Source organism: Nicotiana tabacum, chromosome 18, assembly GCF_000715075.1.
Source record: "Nicotiana tabacum cultivar K326 chromosome 18, ASM71507v2, whole genome shotgun sequence".
In the NCBI taxonomy this organism is placed as follows: domain Eukaryota; kingdom Viridiplantae; phylum Streptophyta; class Magnoliopsida; order Solanales; family Solanaceae; genus Nicotiana; species Nicotiana tabacum.
In genome coordinates this window covers 145308212-145330046 of record NC_134097.1, presented here as the reverse complement: position 1 = coordinate 145330046, position 21835 = coordinate 145308212, and the positions used below count along the sequence as shown (strand labels likewise).

The 21835-nt window shown below is 36.4% G+C and overlaps 2 protein-coding genes across 2 annotated transcripts; both read right to left on the bottom strand.

Moving 5' to 3' along the window:
* Positions 1-10488: 10488 nt before the first annotated feature.
* On the bottom strand, positions 10489-11916 carry LOC142172846 (protein ACCELERATED CELL DEATH 6-like). Its single transcript, XM_075236514.1, has 2 exons — positions 11156-11916; positions 10489-11045 (listed from the first exon to the last, which is right to left on the bottom strand). Exons 1-2 carry the CDS (start codon positions 11615-11617, stop codon positions 10545-10547), a joined length of 963 nt encoding a protein of 320 aa, XP_075092615.1. The 5' UTR covers positions 11618-11916; the 3' UTR covers positions 10489-10544.
* Positions 11917-12406: 490 nt separating this feature from the next.
* LOC107769450 (protein ACCELERATED CELL DEATH 6-like) lies at positions 12407-13139 on the bottom strand. The gene is made up of 2 exons (XM_016588665.1): positions 12521-13139; positions 12407-12429 (listed from the first exon to the last, which is right to left on the bottom strand). The coding sequence occupies exons 1-2, from the start codon at positions 13137-13139 to the stop codon at positions 12407-12409; spliced, it is 642 nt and encodes a 213-aa protein (XP_016444151.1).
* Positions 13140-21835: the final 8696 nt, after the last annotated feature.

Here is a 21835-nt window from a genome sequence, read left to right as displayed (position 1 = left end):
CCTTGCCTTATGGAAATAGTGACTCTTAAAGTTCATAAATAGGTGGCAAAGTTAGATGAATATTGTTGGCTAAGTCAAACCAAAAGTGGGGGCCCACAAATCTTTAAAAATCAGAGATTGTTACATATCACTTAAGAGGAAAATCATGGGCTGCAATGAACGCATATCATTTTCAAAAGAATTCTTATGAACTCTTATAAGAGATCTAGGCTTGCTAGCGGATGGATTGCTACAGTAGCATAAAATGCGATTCTAAGAGAGCACAGTGCAATCTTTCTCAAGAATATCATAAGAAATTTCCCCTATTTTGATCAGTAGTTACATGTTTTGTCGCAATCAATGTGTGTTAGAGGGATTGTCAAGAGAATCAACTCAGGTATGTTAAGGGTACACCCTTCCTTCATTTTAGCATGATCTCGTAACTACACGAGTTTGATAACGAGGCATAAAGAGAAGTTCGTATTCCTGAACTTATGTCTATTATCCTAGTCTCATAAATTACAATATTTTTCATTATCGGGACTTTATATTCAATTGAGTATTATCTTCTATTAGTCTCTCTCTCTCTCTCTCTCTCTCTCTCTCTCTCTCTCTCTCTCTCTATATATATATATATATATATATATATATATATATATATATATATATATATATATATATATATACATTACCATCGAGCTATAATCGATGGGCAGGCCCCTATTGGGCAACCTCTGATCAGATGGTAAGTTATATACCGAGCCTACTATGGCTGAGCGCCTATGAGTGACCCCAGTATAGACAAGATACAGAGCCTAGTATGGCCGAGTGCCTATGAGCGAGTCTACTACGGTAGAGCAGTTATATATACCGAGCCTTATAAGGCCGGACAACTATTTTACTTACTATATTGAGAGAGTTGAGTTAGTATCAGCAGGTAAGCATATCTTCAGATTATCTTTGACTCCCAGTTACTTTCATTTATTATATTATCAGTTCAGCTTCAGGTTTCAGTTATTCTGTAGCCTTACATACTCGGTACATTATTTTGTACTGACGTCCTTTTGTTGGGGATGTTGCATTTCATGCCTGCAGGTATAGACAATCAGTTTGACGAGCCCTCATCGTAGATGAGGTTAACATTCAAAGAAGGATTGGTAAGACTCCACCACATTCGGAGTGCAGCCGAGTCTATGAGTCATTATGTCAGAATTTTGCTACAAACTTATGGGTAGGCCGGTACCCTGTCCTATTTGATGTCAAACTTCCTTAGAGGCTTTGTAGACAGAGTTTCATTTTCTACAAGTATGTGAGAGGCCTTGACGGCCCATGTGTATTCATGTTTTAACAAAGATGATTTATTTATACAGTGCTTTTCCACTTATAGTTATACATTACAAGTTGCGGCCATGTTGGCCTAGTTACCAATGATAGTAGGATAATAAAGATATGTTACGTTGGTACTCATCGTGGCCCATCGGTTTAGGTTGTGACATTGCTCTGCCCCGCATCATTTTTTTTACTTGCCCCACCCCGTTTGCTATTCCTACTTGATATTGAGAAGCTTACTATCTCTTTATGACTTGATGCAAGTGGTATTGCCCAAATATTGATCACTAAGACACGATAAGCTCATTGCACAATTTAAAGTTAAAGATTGTCTCGATACTAGGATTAGCTTCCCTGGGATTAACAAGGTATTTGCAAGTGATGAAAATTTAGGATCCACCAAACTATATAGATAACCGGGTTCTCTATCAGTTCCTACAGAACACAAACAATAAGAGATAAATAATTGACACAGCAGAGTTATACGTGGAAAACTCCCAGCTCACTGGATTAAAAACCATGACCTACACTCGTAGGATTTCAATTTCACTAACCAAGCAACTTTAGATTACAACCTATTGTAACCTAGGAATTAACCTCTTAATCCCGCACTCACTTGTAATAACTCTATTACAAGCCTCTTTTTAATAACTCTATTACAAAGCTCACAACTCGACTAACTTTAGTCAAGACACAAACGCAAGGTTTATGGTTTTACAAATGGTTTCCTACAAAATGCTTCTATCTAAGCTAAGTAGGAATTACAAGTAAATCACTCTAATAAAGGTGCAACACAACAAAGACATATAATAACACAATGCTGGAAACTGGTCCTTCGTTATGTTCTTCCTTTATTCTTGAAGCCTGGAAGTCACTTGCAAGATGGCAACGCACTTGAGAGGAAACTTGATTAATTCCGGATGTGCAAGTGCATGTTTTTCGTTTGCTTCATGTTAGTAATACCCAAGTGTTGTCACTTGGATGATGCAAGAAAATATTTGGTATAAGGCATTCCCCATAAAGTGACTGTTGCACTATTTGCAACAAATTTACAGCTGTGAGGAGTTAACTGGTACAGTCAGCAAGAGAACTGATGTCCATTTGTTCCCTCTGTCGTCTCTTTGACTCTGATTATTGGAACTTGTGCCCGACTTGAGACTTGTTGTTCTTGATCACTTTGAGGATGTGTAGCAGGTTCCAGATTTGGTTCTTATCATTTAGTTTGTTAGATCATCAAAACATAACATGGAACATAGCCTATCAATATCCCCCCTTTTGATGATGACAAACTTGTAATTGAAGTTCACATGAGAACCAGATTACCATACAATATTTCATGTATTCCCCTTGAACTTGTTCCCCCTCAATTAATTTCCCCCCATTTGGTATCATAAAAAGACTCTTCATAAGTACTAAACAAAAAGATGTCTAGCATGGCTAACTCATTCCACATGGCTAAAAACATAGCATAAGAGTATAACATGCATAGTAAAAGGATGAGATACTCATTAATTTTAAATAAAAGAGAACAGAATTAGCAGTACCATTTATAACACAACCATTCACAAAATAAAATAACTTAAAAAGTACCAGCCACCAAATACAACAAAACATGGGGACCAAGATATATGACAGACAACATTTAACTAGACACTGGGGAGGGAACTATTTTAAGGAGCACTGGAAGGGGGAGACAGTGATGAAGAGGCAAGGGTTCTAAGGAGAATATCCATTTGAGCGTTTGCCAACACTTGCTCGTTAAGTAACCTCTCTTTTAGGTCCTCAACCTGTTTCCTGATATCAGCATTTTCCTTGGTCAGACGGGCAATCTCTGCGCCTTGTGCACTGCTGGAACCAGGTGCTTCCTGGGCCTGACTAAGTTGTCCTTCAAGAATAACATTCTATGCCTTCAACATCATTATCTCTTCATTCGCAGCATTCTGAGCATTAATCAATTGAGAGATATAGGAGTTGCTGCCAACCCCTCATTTTTTATCACTACACTCACACTCTTCTAAGGTGGACTTGGAGAAGGTTTGCTTGTGAATTCCCACTGTTGCTTTTCCCAAAGGTGGACTTGGAGAAGGTTTGCTTGTGAATTCGCAGCAACAAACCTTTTGAGGTTCTAAGTCTTACGATTCAGATGATAACTAGAACTCGATTGGGTTGGAGAGGAAGTAGTAGGTGGTTGGGGGTCTAGTATGGGGTTTTGACTGGGTGACAGAAGGGACTCAGACTCTCACTCCTGTGCTTCATGAGACGAAGACACAGTGGGGACCATATTAGAAACATTTGAGATTTTTGATTTTCAGACATAGTGAAGATTTGCAGTGAGAACACAAGAAAAAGAGTGTTTGGTTTTGAGAGAGAAAAGGGAATTTTTTGGCTTTGATGTGGATAGTGAGGGAAAAGGATAGCGTTTGGGTTTATTTAGAGAAAGTGAGAGACCAGTTACAAATGGGTATAGATTCCTAGGTATACGGGTCGTTTAGTAACGGGTATGACGTTTGTGTTCTAGAGAGATGAAAAAGAGAAACTGAAATTTTAATGACGTGACACTTTTACAGCCGTTAAAAAGATGTGCATGAGAGTACAAAGAAACTATTAACCTGATTCAAGGGAACCAGAATCCCTGACTTACTTTTGTAAGTGTGAGCCTCATCCTTTTGCCAAGATGAAATGACATTAGCTACTTGTTTGCTCTGTAATTGCCATGTATGTCTACTTGTAACGGTGTAGAAATGAGTTAGAACTTGCCAGAAAATACTTTTTAGTTATTTACCTATTCATTTTTTCATAGCCAATCATTGAGGGACCTGGTGCTCAGTTTGATAACCGCAATGCCAATCAATTCTTTTCAAAGTGCTCTTTGTTTAGTGCTTTAGTAAAGATATTTGCTACTTGGTCTTCTGTTTTGCAGAACTTGATGTAGATAAGACCTTTTTCAACATTATCTCTAAGAAAATGATCTCACACATCAACGTGCTTTGTTCTATTATGCTGAACTGGGTTCTTTGCCATGTTGAGAGTACTGGTGTTATCACATAGTAATGGAACACAATCAGAAAATATACCAAAGTCCTCCAGCTACTGTTTGATCCACAACAATTGAGCACAGCAAGAGACAGCTGCCACATACTCAGCTTTAACAGTTGAAAGAGCCACAAAGTATTGTTTCCTTGTACCCCATGAAATCAAACACGATCCTAGAAAGTGTGACATGCCAGATGTGATCTTTCTATCCACCAGATAACCAGCATAATCATCATCAGCATACCAAATTAAGTCGAAATTATCTCCTGAAGGGTAGTAGAGAACCAGGTCTTGCTTTTCTTTGAGATACTTTATAATTCTCTTGGCAGCCTTCAGATGAGATTCCTTTGGACTAGATTAAAATCTAACATATAATCCCACACTGAATACGATATCAGGTCCACTAGCTGTGAGAAACAAGAGTGAACCAATGATACCCCTGTACATGGTTTCATTCACAGAAGAACCAGGTTCATCTATGTCTAGTCGAGTGGCAGTGGAAATAGGGGTATCAATGATCTTTGAAATTTCCATCTCAAATCTCTTTAGGATCTCTTTAATGTACTTCTGCTAACTTATCATTGTGCCTTTAGGAGTTTTCTTAACTTGCAGTCCCCCAAAAAAATTCAATTCCTCCATCATGCTCATTTCAAACCTCCTTCCCATGAGCTTTGCAAACTCTTCACACAGTGAATCATTTATTGCACCAAAGATGATATCATCAACATAGACTTGCACAATGAGAAGGTTCCTCCCCGTGTCTTCAGAAATAGGGTGTTGTCGATTTTTCCTCTTTTAAAGCCATTTTCAAGGAGGAATTTGGACAACCTTTCATACCCTACATGAGGGGCCTGCTTCAGTCCATATTATGCCTTGTCAAGTTTGAATACATGCTCAGGATGCTTATGACATTCAAAACTAGGTGGTTATTTGACGAAGATTTCCTCCTTTAGATATCCATTCAGAAATGCACTTTTGACATCCATTTGGACAATTTGAATTCCATATGAGTTGCAAAGACAATGAGGATTCTGATGGCTTCCATTCAAGTAAATGGAGCAAAAGTTTTATCAAAGTCGATACCTTTTTCTTAATTGTAGCCTTGAACTACTAATCTTGTTTTGTTCCTTGTTGTGTTCCCGAACTCATCAAGTTTGTTTCTAAACACCCAGTTAGTTCCTATAATAGTTATGTTTGAGGGTCGAGGAACCATGTGCCATATGTTGTTTCTCTCAAATTGATGGAGTTCATCTTGCATAGCAGTAATTTAGTCAGCATCTTTCAATGCTTCTTTGATATTTTTGGGCTCAATTTGAGAGAGGAAGACTGAGAAGGCAAGTGAGTTTCTTGACTTTGATATGGTTTGTTTCCCTGATTCAAGAGGAGTGTTCACATTTTGAAAAGGGCGTGAACTTTTGTGTTTCCAGTTAGACATCTCAATCTCATTGCGAGAGGATCCAAGTTCCTCTGAGTGAGATCCATTGTTGACATGAGCGCCACTTCTCAATTCAGCATCAAGAGTTCCTTGCACGACATCAACAACTCTGTTCTCTGCTTTAGTTGTTGTGATTGAGGGACCAGGTTCCTCCGTATCAGTCGGAGATTCATATGCACTATCTTTATTTGATTCCTTGGTCTGACTCATCATGTCAACCTTTCCATTTTCCATATCAATGACTTCACCAGGAACCTTTGACTGCTCTTCGTCTTAATCAACCTTATCATGTGGATCTTTCCCACATAGGTGGTATGATTTATCAAAGATCACATGTATGCTTTCTTCAACACATTAAGTTCTTTTGTTGTAGACCTTGTAATCGTTGCTTTGTGATGACTAGACAAGAAAGATTCTTTCATCACTTTTGGTATCAAGTTCAGTGCTTCCTTACCATTATTGAGGACGAAATATTTGCAGCCAACGTCCTTAAGTGTGTTAGCTTGAGTTTCCTCCAGTTCAGCAGTTCATACGGGTTTTTGTCCAGGAAGGACCTGATCATGCACTTGTTCACCAAGTAGCACATAGTGCTGACTGCCTCTTCCTAGAAACGTTTTGCAACACCATAGCCAATCAGCATTGTCCTTGCCATGTCTTCAAGATCCTTTTTTTCCTCTCCATAACACCATTTTGTTGAGGTGTTCTTGGAGCTGAAAATATATGACTTATACAATTTTCAGCATAGAATTCGTCGAATTTATGCATTGTCTAACTCTGTGCCATGATCCAATTTTATACTCACAACATTATGGCTCATTTTCACGTGGATCTTCTTCACAAAAGCAACAAACATTGGGAAAGTTTCATCCTTGGTTATGAGGAACAAAGTCCAGGTGAATATGGAATAGTCGTCCACTATGACGAAAATGTACTTCTTTCCTTCTCTACTTGACACCCTCATAGGTCCACACATATCATATGGAGGAGATCAAGTGGCCTTGAGGTGCTTACTTCCTTTTTGGGCTTGAAGGAGGACCTGACTTGCTTTCATTTTACACATACATCACACACCTTGTGATCTTTGAAACTTGACCGAGACAGCCCACGAACCAGGTCCTTCTTGATCAATTTGTTTAGCAACATAAAACTAGCATGTCCCAATCTTCTGTGCCACGGTTCAGCATCATCATCAACAGCACTCAGACATGTAAGATCCCCATTGTGCAAGGACTCAAATCAACAACATAAATGTTTTTGTATCTTTTTGCCTCCAAGACCCTTCACCAGTCACGAGATTTGTGACGGTATAGGTTTTTGATACAAATTACTTTGTTTCCTTTGTCGTAGATTTAAGAAACACTTAGTAGTCTATATTTTAAGAAATTCACATTATACATATTCTCAATTGAGTGAGTGAGTGTTTTCCCAGTTCTTCCTACTCCCAAAATGTATCCCTTTTTGCCATTTCCAAAGGACACACTCCCTCCTTGCAGAGCTTTGAGCGAAAGAAAATCATCGATGCTTCCAATAATATGCTTAGAGCAGCTACTATCCATATACCATTTTTGGCTGCTTCCTTTCACTGCTTCCTGCACAAGAGAATCAAGGATTAGACTTAGGAACCCAAACAAGTTTGGGTCCCTTGTAGTGAGGAAAAGGGCGAATTAAACTTCTTTTTATCCAGGCAGGCAATACACATTTTTAATGAAGGGACCAAGTTCCTTAGCAGTAGTTACCTTTTCAACAAGAACCTTGTTTTTCTGTTGGGATTGAATTCTAGCCTTACAGTTTTCTTTAAAGTGTCAAGTGTTGCCACAGTGAGTGCAAAGCCAGTTATCAGGGATAATAACATGCTTTCTATGTGGTTGTAGGGAGTTTTTTCCTTTTGGAACCCGACTCCATGCCTGTTCCTACCATTGCTTGTATACATGGCAGTGATTGTATCAGAGCACTAGGCCCACTTTAGAGATTTTTCTAGGTCATTTTTAACTCTGCCTAGATCTTCTTGAAGTTGTCTGTTTCTTTTAAGTTCAGCACACAGATTAGATTTCACAGATTTGAGTTCATTTTCAAGCTTAATGTGTGCCTCACTAGCAACTTCCTTTCCCTTTTGGTTGTTATCAGAATTATTTCCCCTTTTTAGTTCCTCAATTGTTTCTTTTAGATCCACAACCACTACCAAGTACTAACATGCCATCTATCTCATGTTCTATGTTTTCAATTTTTTCAGTTAGAACATCTTTGTCTTTCTTTAGAACCTCAATGGTTTCTTTTAGATCAACCACTATGACTACCGGATCATCTCTCTCATGTTCTACCTCTCCTAATTCCACAGTTAACATATTTTTATCATTTATAAGGCTATGATAATCATCAATTAAAACATTTTCCAAAGATATAAGCTTCTTCTCAGAGTAAGACTTTAAATTTCTTTGAACGTCTAGAAAGTTTACCTCATCATCATCATCATCTTCATCCTTTCCATCAGGGCAAAGATAGAGTCATATTCAGTTGCTTCACTTTCCACTGCCATCATGGAGGTGTCACCTTGTTCATCATCTTCTCCAGCTTCACTAGAAGAGTTTCCCCATGCAGCAAGAGCTTGTTTCACAACATTGTCAGTGACATCTTTTCTCTCGAATCTTTTGTCAGGAACTAGGTTTCTCTTGACTGCTTTGTCTGTGTTGTGCTTGTACCGGTCTTGCTTGAGGAAAGGATAGTCCTTGATAAAGTATCATGGCTTCCCACATTTATGACACAAGTCATACCCTCTTGGCTTGCTGGAGCTGCCCCTTTTTGGAATACCTCTATTCCCGCGAATCATTTTCTGAAATCGCTTTGCCAGGTAGACCATGTCAGCATCCTCACCACTTGAGTTATTATTATCTGTCTTGAGGACTCGCTACTTCTCCTTTTGGGCTCTCTTCTTTTATGGTCCTTCTTCTTCTTCTTCTTATTCTTCTTCTTCTTCTTCTTCTTCTTCTTCTTCTTCTTCTTCTTCTTTTTTTTCTTCAGATTACCAATGAGTTCATCAACGGTCAACTTTTGTAAATCCTTAGAACTCCGTGATAGCATTTACTTTGCTTTCTCAGGAACCAAGTAATACACTGAGTATTTTCTTGACAAACTTGTTCCTTGGAATGATCTCTCCTAGAGAATGAAACTCGTTGATGATAGAGGTGAATCGAGGGTGCATGTCCTGAATGGACTCATCACCCTTCATCCTGAAGAGTTCATACTCAGTGGTGAGCATATCAATCTTCAACTGCTTGACTTGAGTTGTTCCTTCTTGTGCTGTTTGGAGAGTTTCACATATCTCCTACGCAGATTGACAAACAGAGATCCTGTATATTCGTCTGGTCCAATGCCACAGATGAGTATCTTTTTTGCTTGGAAGTTATTCTCTATAGTTTTGTGGTTAACATCATTGTACTCCTTCCTTGTCTTGGGAACTGTCACTGCTGGTTCACCAATGGTCTTCATAGGAACGAAGGGTCCATCACAGTGACATCCTAGAGCTCTGAATCTTCAGCCATGATAAAATCATGCATCCATGTCTTCCACCGTCCGTAATATTGTCCATTGAATCTTGGTGGTCTGTAGGTAGATTGACCTTCTTCAAAGTTTGCTGAAGCAGTCATGAGGATCTTTTCTAGGTGTTAGCCTGATAGAAAGAATCTGCTCTAATACCAATTGATAGAAATTTAGGGTCCACCAAACTATATAGAGAACCAGGTTCTCTATCAGTTCTTACAGAACACACACAATAAGAGATAAATAAATAACACAACAGAGTTTTACATGAAAAACTCTCAGCTCACGGGGATTAAAAACCACGACCTACACTCGTAGGATTTCAACTTTACTAATCGAGCAACTTTAGATTACAACCTATTGTAACATAGGAATTAAACTCTTAATCCCTCACTCACTTGTAATAACTCTATTACAAGCCTCTTTGTAATAACTCTATTATAAAGCTCACAACTCGGCTAACTTTGGTCAAGACACAAACACAAGGTTTATGGTTTTACAAATGAGTTCTTACACAATGCTTCTAGCTAAGCTAAATAGGAATTACAAATAAATAACTCTAACAAAGGTGAAACACAACTAAGGACATATAATAACACAATGCTGAAAATTGGTCATTCGTTATGTTGTTCTTTGTTCTTGAGCCTGGAAGTCACTTGTAAGATGGAAACACACTTGAGAGGAAACTTGATTAATACTTTGATGTGGAAGTGTGTGTTTTTCCTTTTCTTCATGTTAATAATACCCAAGTGATGTCACTTGGATGATGCAAGCAAATATCCGGTACAAGACATTCCCCATAAAGTGACTGCTGCACCGTTTACACTGTTGCGTGTGTGTAGAGGAACACAGTTGCAGCGAATTTACAGCTGTGGGAGTTGATTGGTACAGGAGAACTGATGTCCATTTGTTCCCTCTGTCGTCTCTTTGACTCTGATTATTGGAACTTGTGGACTTGTTATTCTTGAGCACTTTGAGGATGTGTAATAGGTTCCAGGTTTGGTTCTTATCTTTTAGTTTGTTAGATTATCAAGACATTACAGGGCACATAATCTATTAGCAAGACATTCAATTTTGAAAGCAAAAATTTCATTGAAATATCAAATATGGATCGTTAATGTTTTTAGCCATCCCCATCTTTAAATGAATCAAGGAAGATACAATACTTTCTAACATAAATTCCTAAGCTGAATACTTGAAACTAAAGAGACTTCTAGACATGAAGTCCTAGCTTTCAGCAATAATATTTCGAAAACTCTGAAAATGAATCAGATAAAGTCTTACCAAAACTAAATATCAAACCGATAAGTGTTAAAGAACAAATGAAACAGATAGATACTGCTACACAGCTTGAAGAAGGTAGCACAACGTATAAACCAGTCATAAATGCTACCATCATTGCTACCATAGCAATCAAGACAAGGATGCCAGCAGTTACATAACGATTCAACCTTTTGGTCTCTCGTTCGTAAGTTGCAAGGTAATGTAAGAACATTGCAGAAGTTGAAGATGTCATGGCAAATGTATCTGCTACTGCGAATACTTGAAATGCTGCTTTCTTCCATAGGATTGCCATGCCTTTATTTGGACCATCGTCACCATTGTAGCCACCAGGAATGGTAAAGCCAGCCGCGAAAGAGACTGTTGCTATGAGAGTAGCCACTATCAAATGTGTGTTCGCTCTTTCTTTCCATACTTCCATGCATTCTCTAAGCATCTCTTCACGTAATGATGTCTGTGAAAATTAATATAGTTAAAAATATAAGTGTATAACTCCATTGTGGTATAAAAATCTCTTCAATTTTCTTCTTGTAAATATAACTCATAGTATACACAAATATTTACATGTCTGATTCTGTCGAGATCTATTTCCTCCAAGCGAGGGTGATATAACACGATTTTCCCTTTAGCATGAAAGGGCGTGTTCCCATCAGCGTCTTTCTGATCTATGAGGTTTTGGAGCAGGTGTTGTCTGCCAAGGAAATCTCTCATTTTTGAATTCTCCCTCGAATTCTCCTTATTAGTGCATGCAAGGTGAAGAAGATTTTGGCCATGGCTAGTGACTGCCTCCAAGGTATCTGGACATTGATTTAAAATCTCTTCCACAACCTCATGATTATCATTAATGGCTGCTAAATGCAGAGGTGTCATATTGTATTCTCTAATGATTTTATAAGCCATTTCTCTATCTGCAACTAATAACTGTTTCACTAATTTTGCAGAGCCGAAATATGCCGCGAAATGGAGAGAACTCCATGCAAATTCGTCTACTTGCTTTGTCAAAGTTCCTTCCTTTTTCACTATCATTTCCAAGCATTCTACCCAAAGGAGTAGTCCTAGTTAGTAAGGGTAATTCCAACAAATGTGAAAAAAAGGAAGTAAAAGAAATATTTGTACAAACATTCAGAGGAGAGAAGGTTCTTTACCTACTAGAATACCTTTTTCTTTCATGTTGTTTTCTTCCTTTGTAGGACTTACCAATGTTTTTAAAACCAACCAGACATCAGCAAACTTGAATCACAACTAGTTTAGTTTAGTTTTTTTTTTTTTCGAAACTAGTTGTTGAGGTACATCTCATTTTCTTGCACTTCTCCGTTTCAATTTGTTTGAACCTTTTCCGGAGTACGAGAGTCAAATTGACTAATTCTTTGTATAAATTCGGACATAAATTCTTTAAATTTTTTAAAATAAAATGTACATAATTAAAAACTACATAAAAAATACTATAAGTCACAGTGATTAACAATTCAAAATATTTTAAAAAAATTACTAAAAACGTGGTCAAACAAAACTTTGTTGACTCCCAAATAGTAAAAGGTTCGTTCATATTAAAACAGAGAGAGCAAATGATACATATAATAAATGAGAAATTAGTATGAGGTTTCAAAAAAGAGAATCAAATGAGATTTGAATAATAACTACTATATATGCATTAATCCTAAACAAGTTGAAGTTGGCTATATGAGTTCTTACCGACCATATTACTTCATTTAAACTCAACTCATGCTAATATTTACTTTATTGTACAAAACTAAATCAATTCCAAATCCTAAAAAACAAAAAACAAAAAACAAAATAAAACAATACAAAAAGCGATCAAGCACAACTGTCATTATAAACTGCAGCAAATGGAGTAAACCAAAATTAAAGTTAACATCTCTAGTTAGAAATTCCAATCAATTAAAGTGAGTAAAGGGATATATATAAAACCTGTAGTAGGGAAAGGATGCATTACAACTGCATGTAGCGCAGTTGCGCCAATAGGGCCAGCATAAGATGGTGAAGCGCAGTTGTTCAGAATCAATTCAACAGAAACATTATCTCCTCTTTCCACAGCAAGATACAGTGGACTTTTCCCGGCTTTATTAGGCGGATGTGAGAAAGCAGCATCTTCTTTAACCAATAATTCTACCATGTCGTCACTACGCCGCCCATGCATTACAGCTTCATGCAAGGCCGTATTTCCATCGTTATTGGTAATACTCAGCAGTTTTTGAATGTCAGCTTCTATATCACGAACAATCCCGAGCCCTCCACAATTTTTCGTGTAGTTGATAAAAGCTTTAATGATCTCAAGATTGCCATTTCTAGCAGCCACATGAATAAAAGTATCCCCGTTACAGTTCAAGCTGAAGAACAAGTTCGGACCTGCCATATCAAGAAAACCTATGGGGGATTTCGGTCGATTGAAACCATCATGCTGAGCTGCAACATGGAGGACCGTGTTGTTATAAGGAGTTAATTCGGTGGCGAACTTATCCTTGTATTGTTCCAGAACCTCCATGTTACCTTCTTTGGCAGCTACGTATAACAGCTTATCCATAGGCATTTTATTTAGAGTCGTAATAGTGTAAAAGATAATTTTAATGAAAAATATGGAATGATCAATAGGCAAAGTGTTTCCAAAAACTATCAATCTTTGGTTTTTTTTGCCACCACAACTCAACCAATAATAGTCTGTTTGGCCAAGCTTCTCCAAGCCAAAAGAACTTCTTTTTTTCAATAAAAAGTATTCTTTTCAAAGTTGAAGTGTTTGGCCAAACTTTTAGAGGAAAAAATAAGTGCTTTTGAGTAGAAACAAAAGTAGTTTTGGAGAAGTAGAAAAAAATAGCTTTTTTGAAAAGCACTTTTGAAAAAAATACATACTTATAAGCATTTTTTAATAGTTTGGTCAAACACTAAATGTTGCTCATAGGTGCTCTTCGTATAAGTTTGCCAAACACAAACTACTTCTCAGCAAAAGTACTTTTAAAATAAAACACTTTTAAGAAAAAAAACTTTTTGAAAATAAGCTGATTTTTGCAGCATCAAATAAGCTATAAGAAGGAGTGAACGAAAGAATTGATACAAAAGTTCAGAAGAATGGATAATGCTTTGTGAATCTAATAATGAAGAATTGACAGAGTTAAGAACCTTAAATAGACTTTCAAAAAGCCAACAGTTAAATTCAGAACAATTAACTTATTTTTCTATTTAAAATAGAAGTATTATTTTTAAATAAATAGTACACGCAATAATTATATTATATATATAAATATATTATTATAGTATATAGTTTTGACTTTTGTAGATCAGTGTATTTTTTTTCGATAAATGAATGACTCAGATCCGACAATGGGAAGGGCATGCCCCGCGTCATGAAACAAGAGTGTGAAAGAATATTAAATTTTATGCACTGGGGCATAAAAAATATTTATAATTATATCACTTATAAAATAATTACTCCTATATGTAAATCTCATGGCAAATGCTCCCTCCGTTTCAAGTTAGATGAGATATTTTTCTTTTTCGTTTATTCTAAAATAAATGGCACATTTGAAAATAATTCAACTTTAAACTCTTCATTACCCTTAATGAGAAGCTTTTATAACCACAAAAATATAATGACCCCACAAAACTTTTACACCTTAAACTTTTAAGACCACAAGTGTCAAAAGTCTTTTTTTTTTCTTAAACTCCGTGACAAGTCAAACTACCTCGTCTAAATTGAAACAGAGGGAGTATTAATTAATAACTTGATAAAGTGACAATTAACTTATTTTCATATGAACATATTATCCTTACACTATCAATGTATAGAATTAAACTATGAAAAGGCTAAACAAGAAAAGTCGTAGGAAATTTCATATGATTTAATTAATAATACTTCTTTTGGTCGGTTGAATACCGTGTTCTATAAATACTAACTAGTGTTTATTTAGTCAAATAAATTTAAAAGTCGTTGGTCAGGTTAATGAACAATTTAGTAAATCTAACTCTTCTAGTAATCTTACTGAAACAGCTTTGTGAGATGAAACGCTATTTATGATGCTTGTATTTGTGCTTGATTGAGCAAGAAAAATAATTGAACAAACTAACATGCCTATTGCCAAGAGAAGGAAAAACTAACAACATATTGTAAAAAATATTGGAATATGGAGAATAAGATGCAGCTTGATGCGTGTTAAGGACATTATTCTTAAGAATATTTTGCTCATACCGTAATAAAAATTAAGCATATTCCCCAAAATTCAACAAGCTCTTCTAAAGTAAATTAGGAGCACAAATAACAAAGATTAACAAAACAACCCATCCCAATCATAAAGGCTTTTCAAAGCTTACAAATACGTTAAAATCCAAAGCCCTTAAGGCTATCAAAAGGTCAATTGACTTTTCAATAGTAACGTTCAAATTATCCACTAATGAGCACTCAATAATAAGATTTATTTTGTCCAATTGAATTCAAAATTAAAATATATTTCTATTACAAATATAATTAAAATAATTACTATAATAAAGACTCATTTATATAATAGTAAGAAAATGAATCTAGATATAGTTTTGGAATATTTCTTTTTGAGATATCAAAATTATTTTTCTATCAATCTACCACGTATCAAAAAAACAATTGTGAAATAATTAAAAATATTGCTGGATTTACACAAATGAGCATAATGCGTCGAATCTGGTGTCTCTTAGACTATGAACCAGACCTAGATAAAATAAGATTAAATTTATCGAACAATTGGTGAAGTTTAGAATTTCTATGAACCAAGAATTCTTTTGTAAGTTTGCATTATGCTCGCACACACTTCGTTGTTTATCGCAGTTTTGCGCTAATAGGCTGTAACGACCCAGCTAGTCGTTTTGAATAGTACAACCCAGTTTCCCCTTTTACTGCTAAACTTATGACAGTTGTTATGTGACTTGTCGAGGTAATTGGTTCGGGTCCTGTAAGGTTTGAAATGAATTGAGACACTTAGGACCCGTTTGGCCATAGATTTTACCAAAATAAATTTGGATTTTATTTGGCAAACACATGTTTGGCCATAGATTTTGCCTACATTTTGCCAAAATCCCAAATCTCAAAACCAGCTCAATAGCTGGTTTTGGGCCAAAATATTTACAAACACTAATAATATACATGTTTTTCCAAAATAAATTTGGGAAATATGTTTTGAAAACGGATGTCCAAACACATTTTCATCTTCAAACCAAATTTTATCCAAATAAGATTTTTTAAAACAAATTTGGGAATCTATGACCAAACGCTAGCTTAGTCTCCAAGAGGAAAGCATATGTTGAATTAATTGATCGGATGGTGAAATATGTGTAAACAAACCCGGAATGGATTTTTGATGATTCCAATAGCTCCGTATGGTAATTTCGAGCTTAGGAGTGTGTCCTAATATTTATTTCGAGGTCCGTAGCAAATTAGGCTTGAAATGGCGAAAATAAGAAATTTAAGTTAGAAGTTTGACCAGGGAGTTGACTTTTTGATATCGGGGTCGGAACCCAATTCTAAATTTTTTATAGCTTCGTTAACTTATTTATGACTTGTGTGCAAAATGTAAGATCAATCGGATTTGATTTAATAGGTTTCGGCATTGAATATAGAAGTTGGAATTCGTTAGTTTTCATTAAGCTTGAATTGGGGTGTGATTCATGGTTTTAGCATTGTTTGATGTGATTTGAGGTTTCAACTAAGTCCGTATGATATTTTAGGACTTGTTGATATATTTGGTTGAGGTCCCGGGGTCTTCAGGTGAGTTTCGGAGGGTTAAACGTATCAAATTTGGACTTAAAACCAAAGCTGGAGTTTCTGCCTTCTGGTGCAATCGCACCTGCAGAATTTGGCTCGCAGAAGCGGAAAAATGGGAGGGCAGTTGGCTTTGCAGAAGCGTATTCGCAGAAGCGGGCTGCCTTCCGCAAAAGCGAGCCCAGTCGCAGAAGCAAAAATGCTGGACAGCGTATAAGTCGAAGGGTCCGAGATTTCTTCTCATTTTTGGACTTTCAAGCACTGGTTTTGGGCGATTTTGAGCGAGAGTTCACGGGAAAACTTGAGGTAAGTCACTTGTGATCATTGTTAATTAATAACATTGAATTATCATCTAATAATCTGACTAGATTACGTGTTTTTGAGGTGTAAATAGGGAATTTGGACCTAGGATTTGAAAATAAGATTTAAGGATTTGGAGGTCGAGTTGATGTCGGAATTTGGTAAATTTGGTTGGACTCGTGGTTGAATGAGCGTTCATATTTTATAACTTTTGTCGGGTTTGGAGATATGGGCTCCATGGGCAATTTTCGAGTTAAATTTTGGATTTTTGTTGAAAATTATTGATTTCATATGGAATTAATTCTTATAATTTGTATTGACTGAATCAAATTAATTGTCGCTAGATTCAAGGCGTTCTGAGGCCGATTCGCGAGGTAAATGCTTATCGGGGGTAAAGAATTACACACTTTGAGGTGAGTAACACTTCTAAACTTGATTCTGAGGGTATGAATCCCTGAATTATGTGTTCTATGATTTGTTGGAGGTGACGTACATGCTAGGCGACGAGCATGTGAGCGTGCACTATAGAAATTGTGACTTAAATAAATTTTCTGGAGTTGTATAATGAAAGAATCATGTCAATTCATATATCCTCCATGTGTTAGAGGGATTGAGCTGAGGCTCGTATTAAAGATCATGTTTAAGCTACGTGCCAATATTTTTGGGACCAACAGAGTTCGAATTACTATTGAATTATTTGTTTAAAATTCCACCTGTGTAATTAGTCACACCTTTCATTCTGTATCATATCTCAGTCTCTGCTGCTATTTGTTGATACATCATATCATTATGCCAGGTCGATTTTCATATCATTGTGAGCCCGAAAAACTGGAGGTTTTGAGTGATATTTATGGGATCGGACTGCACGCCGCAACATATTTTATTTATTTATGCATGGATCTGGCTATTATAATGCTTGGGCTGAAGGAGCCCCTCCGGAGTCTGCAACCCACACAATGAGCGCGAGGAATGGATCTTCCCTGGGCATAGATCTTGCCCAAAGTATTTATATTGAGGGATGGATCTTCCCTGAACATGGATCTTGTCTGCATCATTTATATTTGGGGATGGATCTTTCCTGGATAGATTTACCATATACAATACTGAGTGATTGACTGTTAGTTGATGTATACATATATGAGATGGATATTCCCTGGGCTAGATTAGCCATATACAGTACTGAGTGATTGGGTATTCTGAGAGTGTGAGCGCACGAGGCTTCCATTGAGGCACATCACATACAGTATGTATATTGGCATGTAGATATAGAGATGTCATATTCCTCATATCTTACAGAGTTGATTTATTTTATTTGTACTAAATTTAGTTGTTGAACTAGAAAACATGTCTACATTTTTGTACTATTATTTTATATTAGACTGTACCTGTGGAGCTCGTCACTACTTTCATCCAAGAGGTTAGTCTTGTTACTTATTGAGTTGGTTGTATTCATACTACACTACTTCGTGTGCAGATCCAGGTACTTCCGGATACGGCGATTGCTAAATTTCAAGGATTTATCTGTTGGAGATTTCAAGGTAGTTGCTTGCCGTCTGCAGACCTTGATTCTCCTTCCTTACAGTTATTTGTATTGTTCTATATATTCCAGATAGTGGCTATGTCAGTTTCCTATACACTATTGGAAACTTTATTACCCGAAATGTTCATGTTTAGTAAATTAACAGACCTACACAAGTTTTGTTTACAAAATATATACATTTCATCTTAAAAGTCTCCCAATCCATTATTAGTGCCTTCAATTAAGGGATTTAATTATATCTTTGGGAATTTTTCATAAAGCACCATCTTTTAAGTCTAATTAGCCATTTATAGATACCCTTTGCTATATTACGTGTTATAGATACCTTTTATGTTTTTATACAATGTATTTTATGTATTTAAGCTGTTGTATTCATTAATACAACCAAAAAATAGGCGTAAAAACTGGAATTCCAGCTAAGTTTGACATGTATTTAGCTGTATTCCAGCGGCATTAACGTTAAATACAGAAGGCTAAACTGGTTAAAAACGGAAGGAAATCAAATCACATGATATTCTCTTAATTTAACTCCACGAACTAAGAAAATCAAATCACATGATATTCTCCTAATTTAACTCCACGTACTAAGGAAATCAAATCACATGATATTCTCCTAATTTAACTCAACGAACTAAAACGATCCCTCATTAATCTGTATTTGAAAGATACATAATAAAGATTATAGCTGAAAAAGAGAAATACATATGAATAATACAGTTGAGTAGAACTGTATACAGTTGAATACAACAAAATACAACTTAATTCATCTGAATAAAACACTTGAATACAACAAAATACAACTGAATACAGCTGAATAAAACTCTTGAATGTAACAAAATACAACTAACTTCTGCTGAATAAAATAGTTAAATACAACTGATTAAAACTGAATACAAGAGAATACACATAACTTTTTAATACATCTAAAATATATAAATTAATGCTACTGAATACATGTGAATACAGCTGAAATATACATTCGAATACAACTGAATACAAATAGGCGATTTGGGCGATCTAGAGAGAGAAGCAGCCTGATGGCTTCGCCGGCCGGCGGCCAGCCATTAATTCTGGCTGGTCAGCCCCTTAACACATCTGCCCAACCTCTTACAACAACTACAAACAATCCCCAACCCTCAAATCCTACAAACGAAGCCATGAATTACGCAAAAGCTGTGAACCCTACTTCAACGACCACTGCCAAGCAGAATCGAGCCGCTACAGTTGAACCAATTGCTCTTCATCTATCAAAATCAACGAATTAAACTTACTCTAGGCGATTGTAATGGAGTGATAATGGAGGAGAACTAGAGAATTTGGGTGGGAGGAGAGGTATGAATCGTGGGTTGAGGGAGAAAGAGTAAAGTGTATGCAAAGAGAGAGAGAACACGGTTAGTCAATTTTACTGTGATTATGTGAGAGAAAAGACTAAAAAGAAGAGAGAAAAATATTATTTAGCATATATGGTGCCTTAAATGTAGGATGTAACTATAATTAGATATTTAGCTATAAAGTATAAAAGGTATCTATAGGATGTAATATTTTAAAATAGTATTTATTTAAAATAAATAGGGTACTAAGGTTTTCTATAGGGTGTAAAAATTCCTTTATTTTATCACAAAAACGAAAATTACATAAATAGTTTCATTAATGTTTTGTAGTCATACTATTTTACTAGGATTTTTATTTTTTATATAATCTTGAAAAATACAAAATAGTTTTACAATATAATATTATTTATTTTAATTATTTAGAATTGGTTTTATATTTATAAATTTTATATCATTTTTTTTAAAAAAAAGAGTATGAAATTTGAGGGTGGTTTTGTTTGGTTTTAAGTTAAGGGATCCATAGAGATGGCCTAATTTTAAAACCCAAACCCTAAGACCCACCCCCCTCCCTTTTTTTTTATACACCCTAACACACAAACCCTAGGAGGACAACCCTAGAGACCCCTAGTCGTTCCCCTCTTCTCCTTCAACCTAGGGCCATCTTCTCCAATACCCTAAGATACCAACAACCCTAGAACACATAGCAACAACCGCCGCCCACCACAACAAGCAGCGACCTCCACCAACCGCTCACCCCACCTCAACAAAAACAGCCGCAACTCCACAACACCTAAGAGCCGCCGCTGGAACAACCACCCACCACACCTCCTCATCTCTTCATCGACAGGAAAACCAGATCCCAGCTGCCTCACCCCTCTCGTTTCGCTACTTCCTCACCGGCGAGTGGCTGTAAATCGGCAACCACCCCTTCATCACCTTCAGCCACTCCAACCTCTCCAACACAAGAAGCACCATCGCCAGAAAACAAGTAGCGACCACTAGATCTCCAAAGGCTAATAGCCGTACTCCCCCCGTCCTAATCTTATCTCTTTACCCATTGAATAATCAGCATACTTCACTAGTTTTTATAGATTCTTTACAAGAATTTTTTAGCAAAAAGCATTAGATAATGAGTATGCACAGAATTCCGGCGATTGTCATTTTGCATCGCCGCTGTCGGACTGCCTTAAGGTCTTGACTTTGCATGGAATTGAGGTTACAGAAGAGTAATTCCCTGCACTAGGTTTGAATCTCTTTGGTACTGTCTTTCGAGTTTGTGATTCCGGTTTGAGTCCTTGTTGCTGATCAAAGTTTTCGTTCACGTGTCCAATTTCTTGTTCAAAAATTTGTTCATGATTAATTGTTGGGAGTTCTTTCATTAATCGGTCTTTGAAAGATTTCATCAGTGAGGTCCATTTCTTCCTCTCTTTTTCCGTTTTGCTTAATGTCATGCTTTGTTTTGTTAGCCTCGTTAATCAATCTATGCTCTGTTTTAGTTGATCGATTGCTGTTTGTATATGGTTTGGTGTAATTGTCTTGGATGCATTTTCACAACTTAAAATAAGTTTGGTTTTCCCTGATTTGTTGCTTCATTAAGATATAATTGTTTGATGCCGGTTTGATTAAAATCTTAGTGACCACAAGTATTTGGCCATATGGTTGGACTGAAGGTTAAAAGTGAATTGAAATAATTTATTGCTCTCTTAATTGCCCGGATGGTTATGAGCATGTTAGACCGATCACATCCGGGTAGGCGAACCTTTAGGCACGTTTTGAATTTATTATCGTGATTATGTACACGTTCGCGTGACATGATTACAATTTATTATAAATATTCATAGCTTTCTTTAGGCGCGATTAATAAATCATTGTGACAATGGATACAGTTCTTGTGGCATGGTCATGATACGTAAATCCCAATTCGGGTGTGCATTTCATGTGACCCGACCATAACTTCGAATAATAATAAAATAAATATGTTGTAAATTGCAGGTGCATTTCTTGTGATGCGATTTGCAATATGTACCAAAAAGACAAGTGTACAACAATCGTGCCTTGTTCCAGAAAATAATTCCATAAACACTAAAATCGGTTGAAAGTTAAAAATGCATGTAGGTTTAAAATGTGTAATAAATCAGATAATTAGCCCAATTATTAATAGTTAAGCGACCGTGCTAAAACCACAGAACCCGGGAGTGCCTAACACCTTTTCTTGGGTTAACAGAATTCCTTACCCGGTCTTCTGTGTTCGCAGACCATAAATAAGATTCAACTTCCTCGATTCAGAATTCTAAACCGGTGACTTGGGATACCATAAATTATCTCAAGTGGCGACT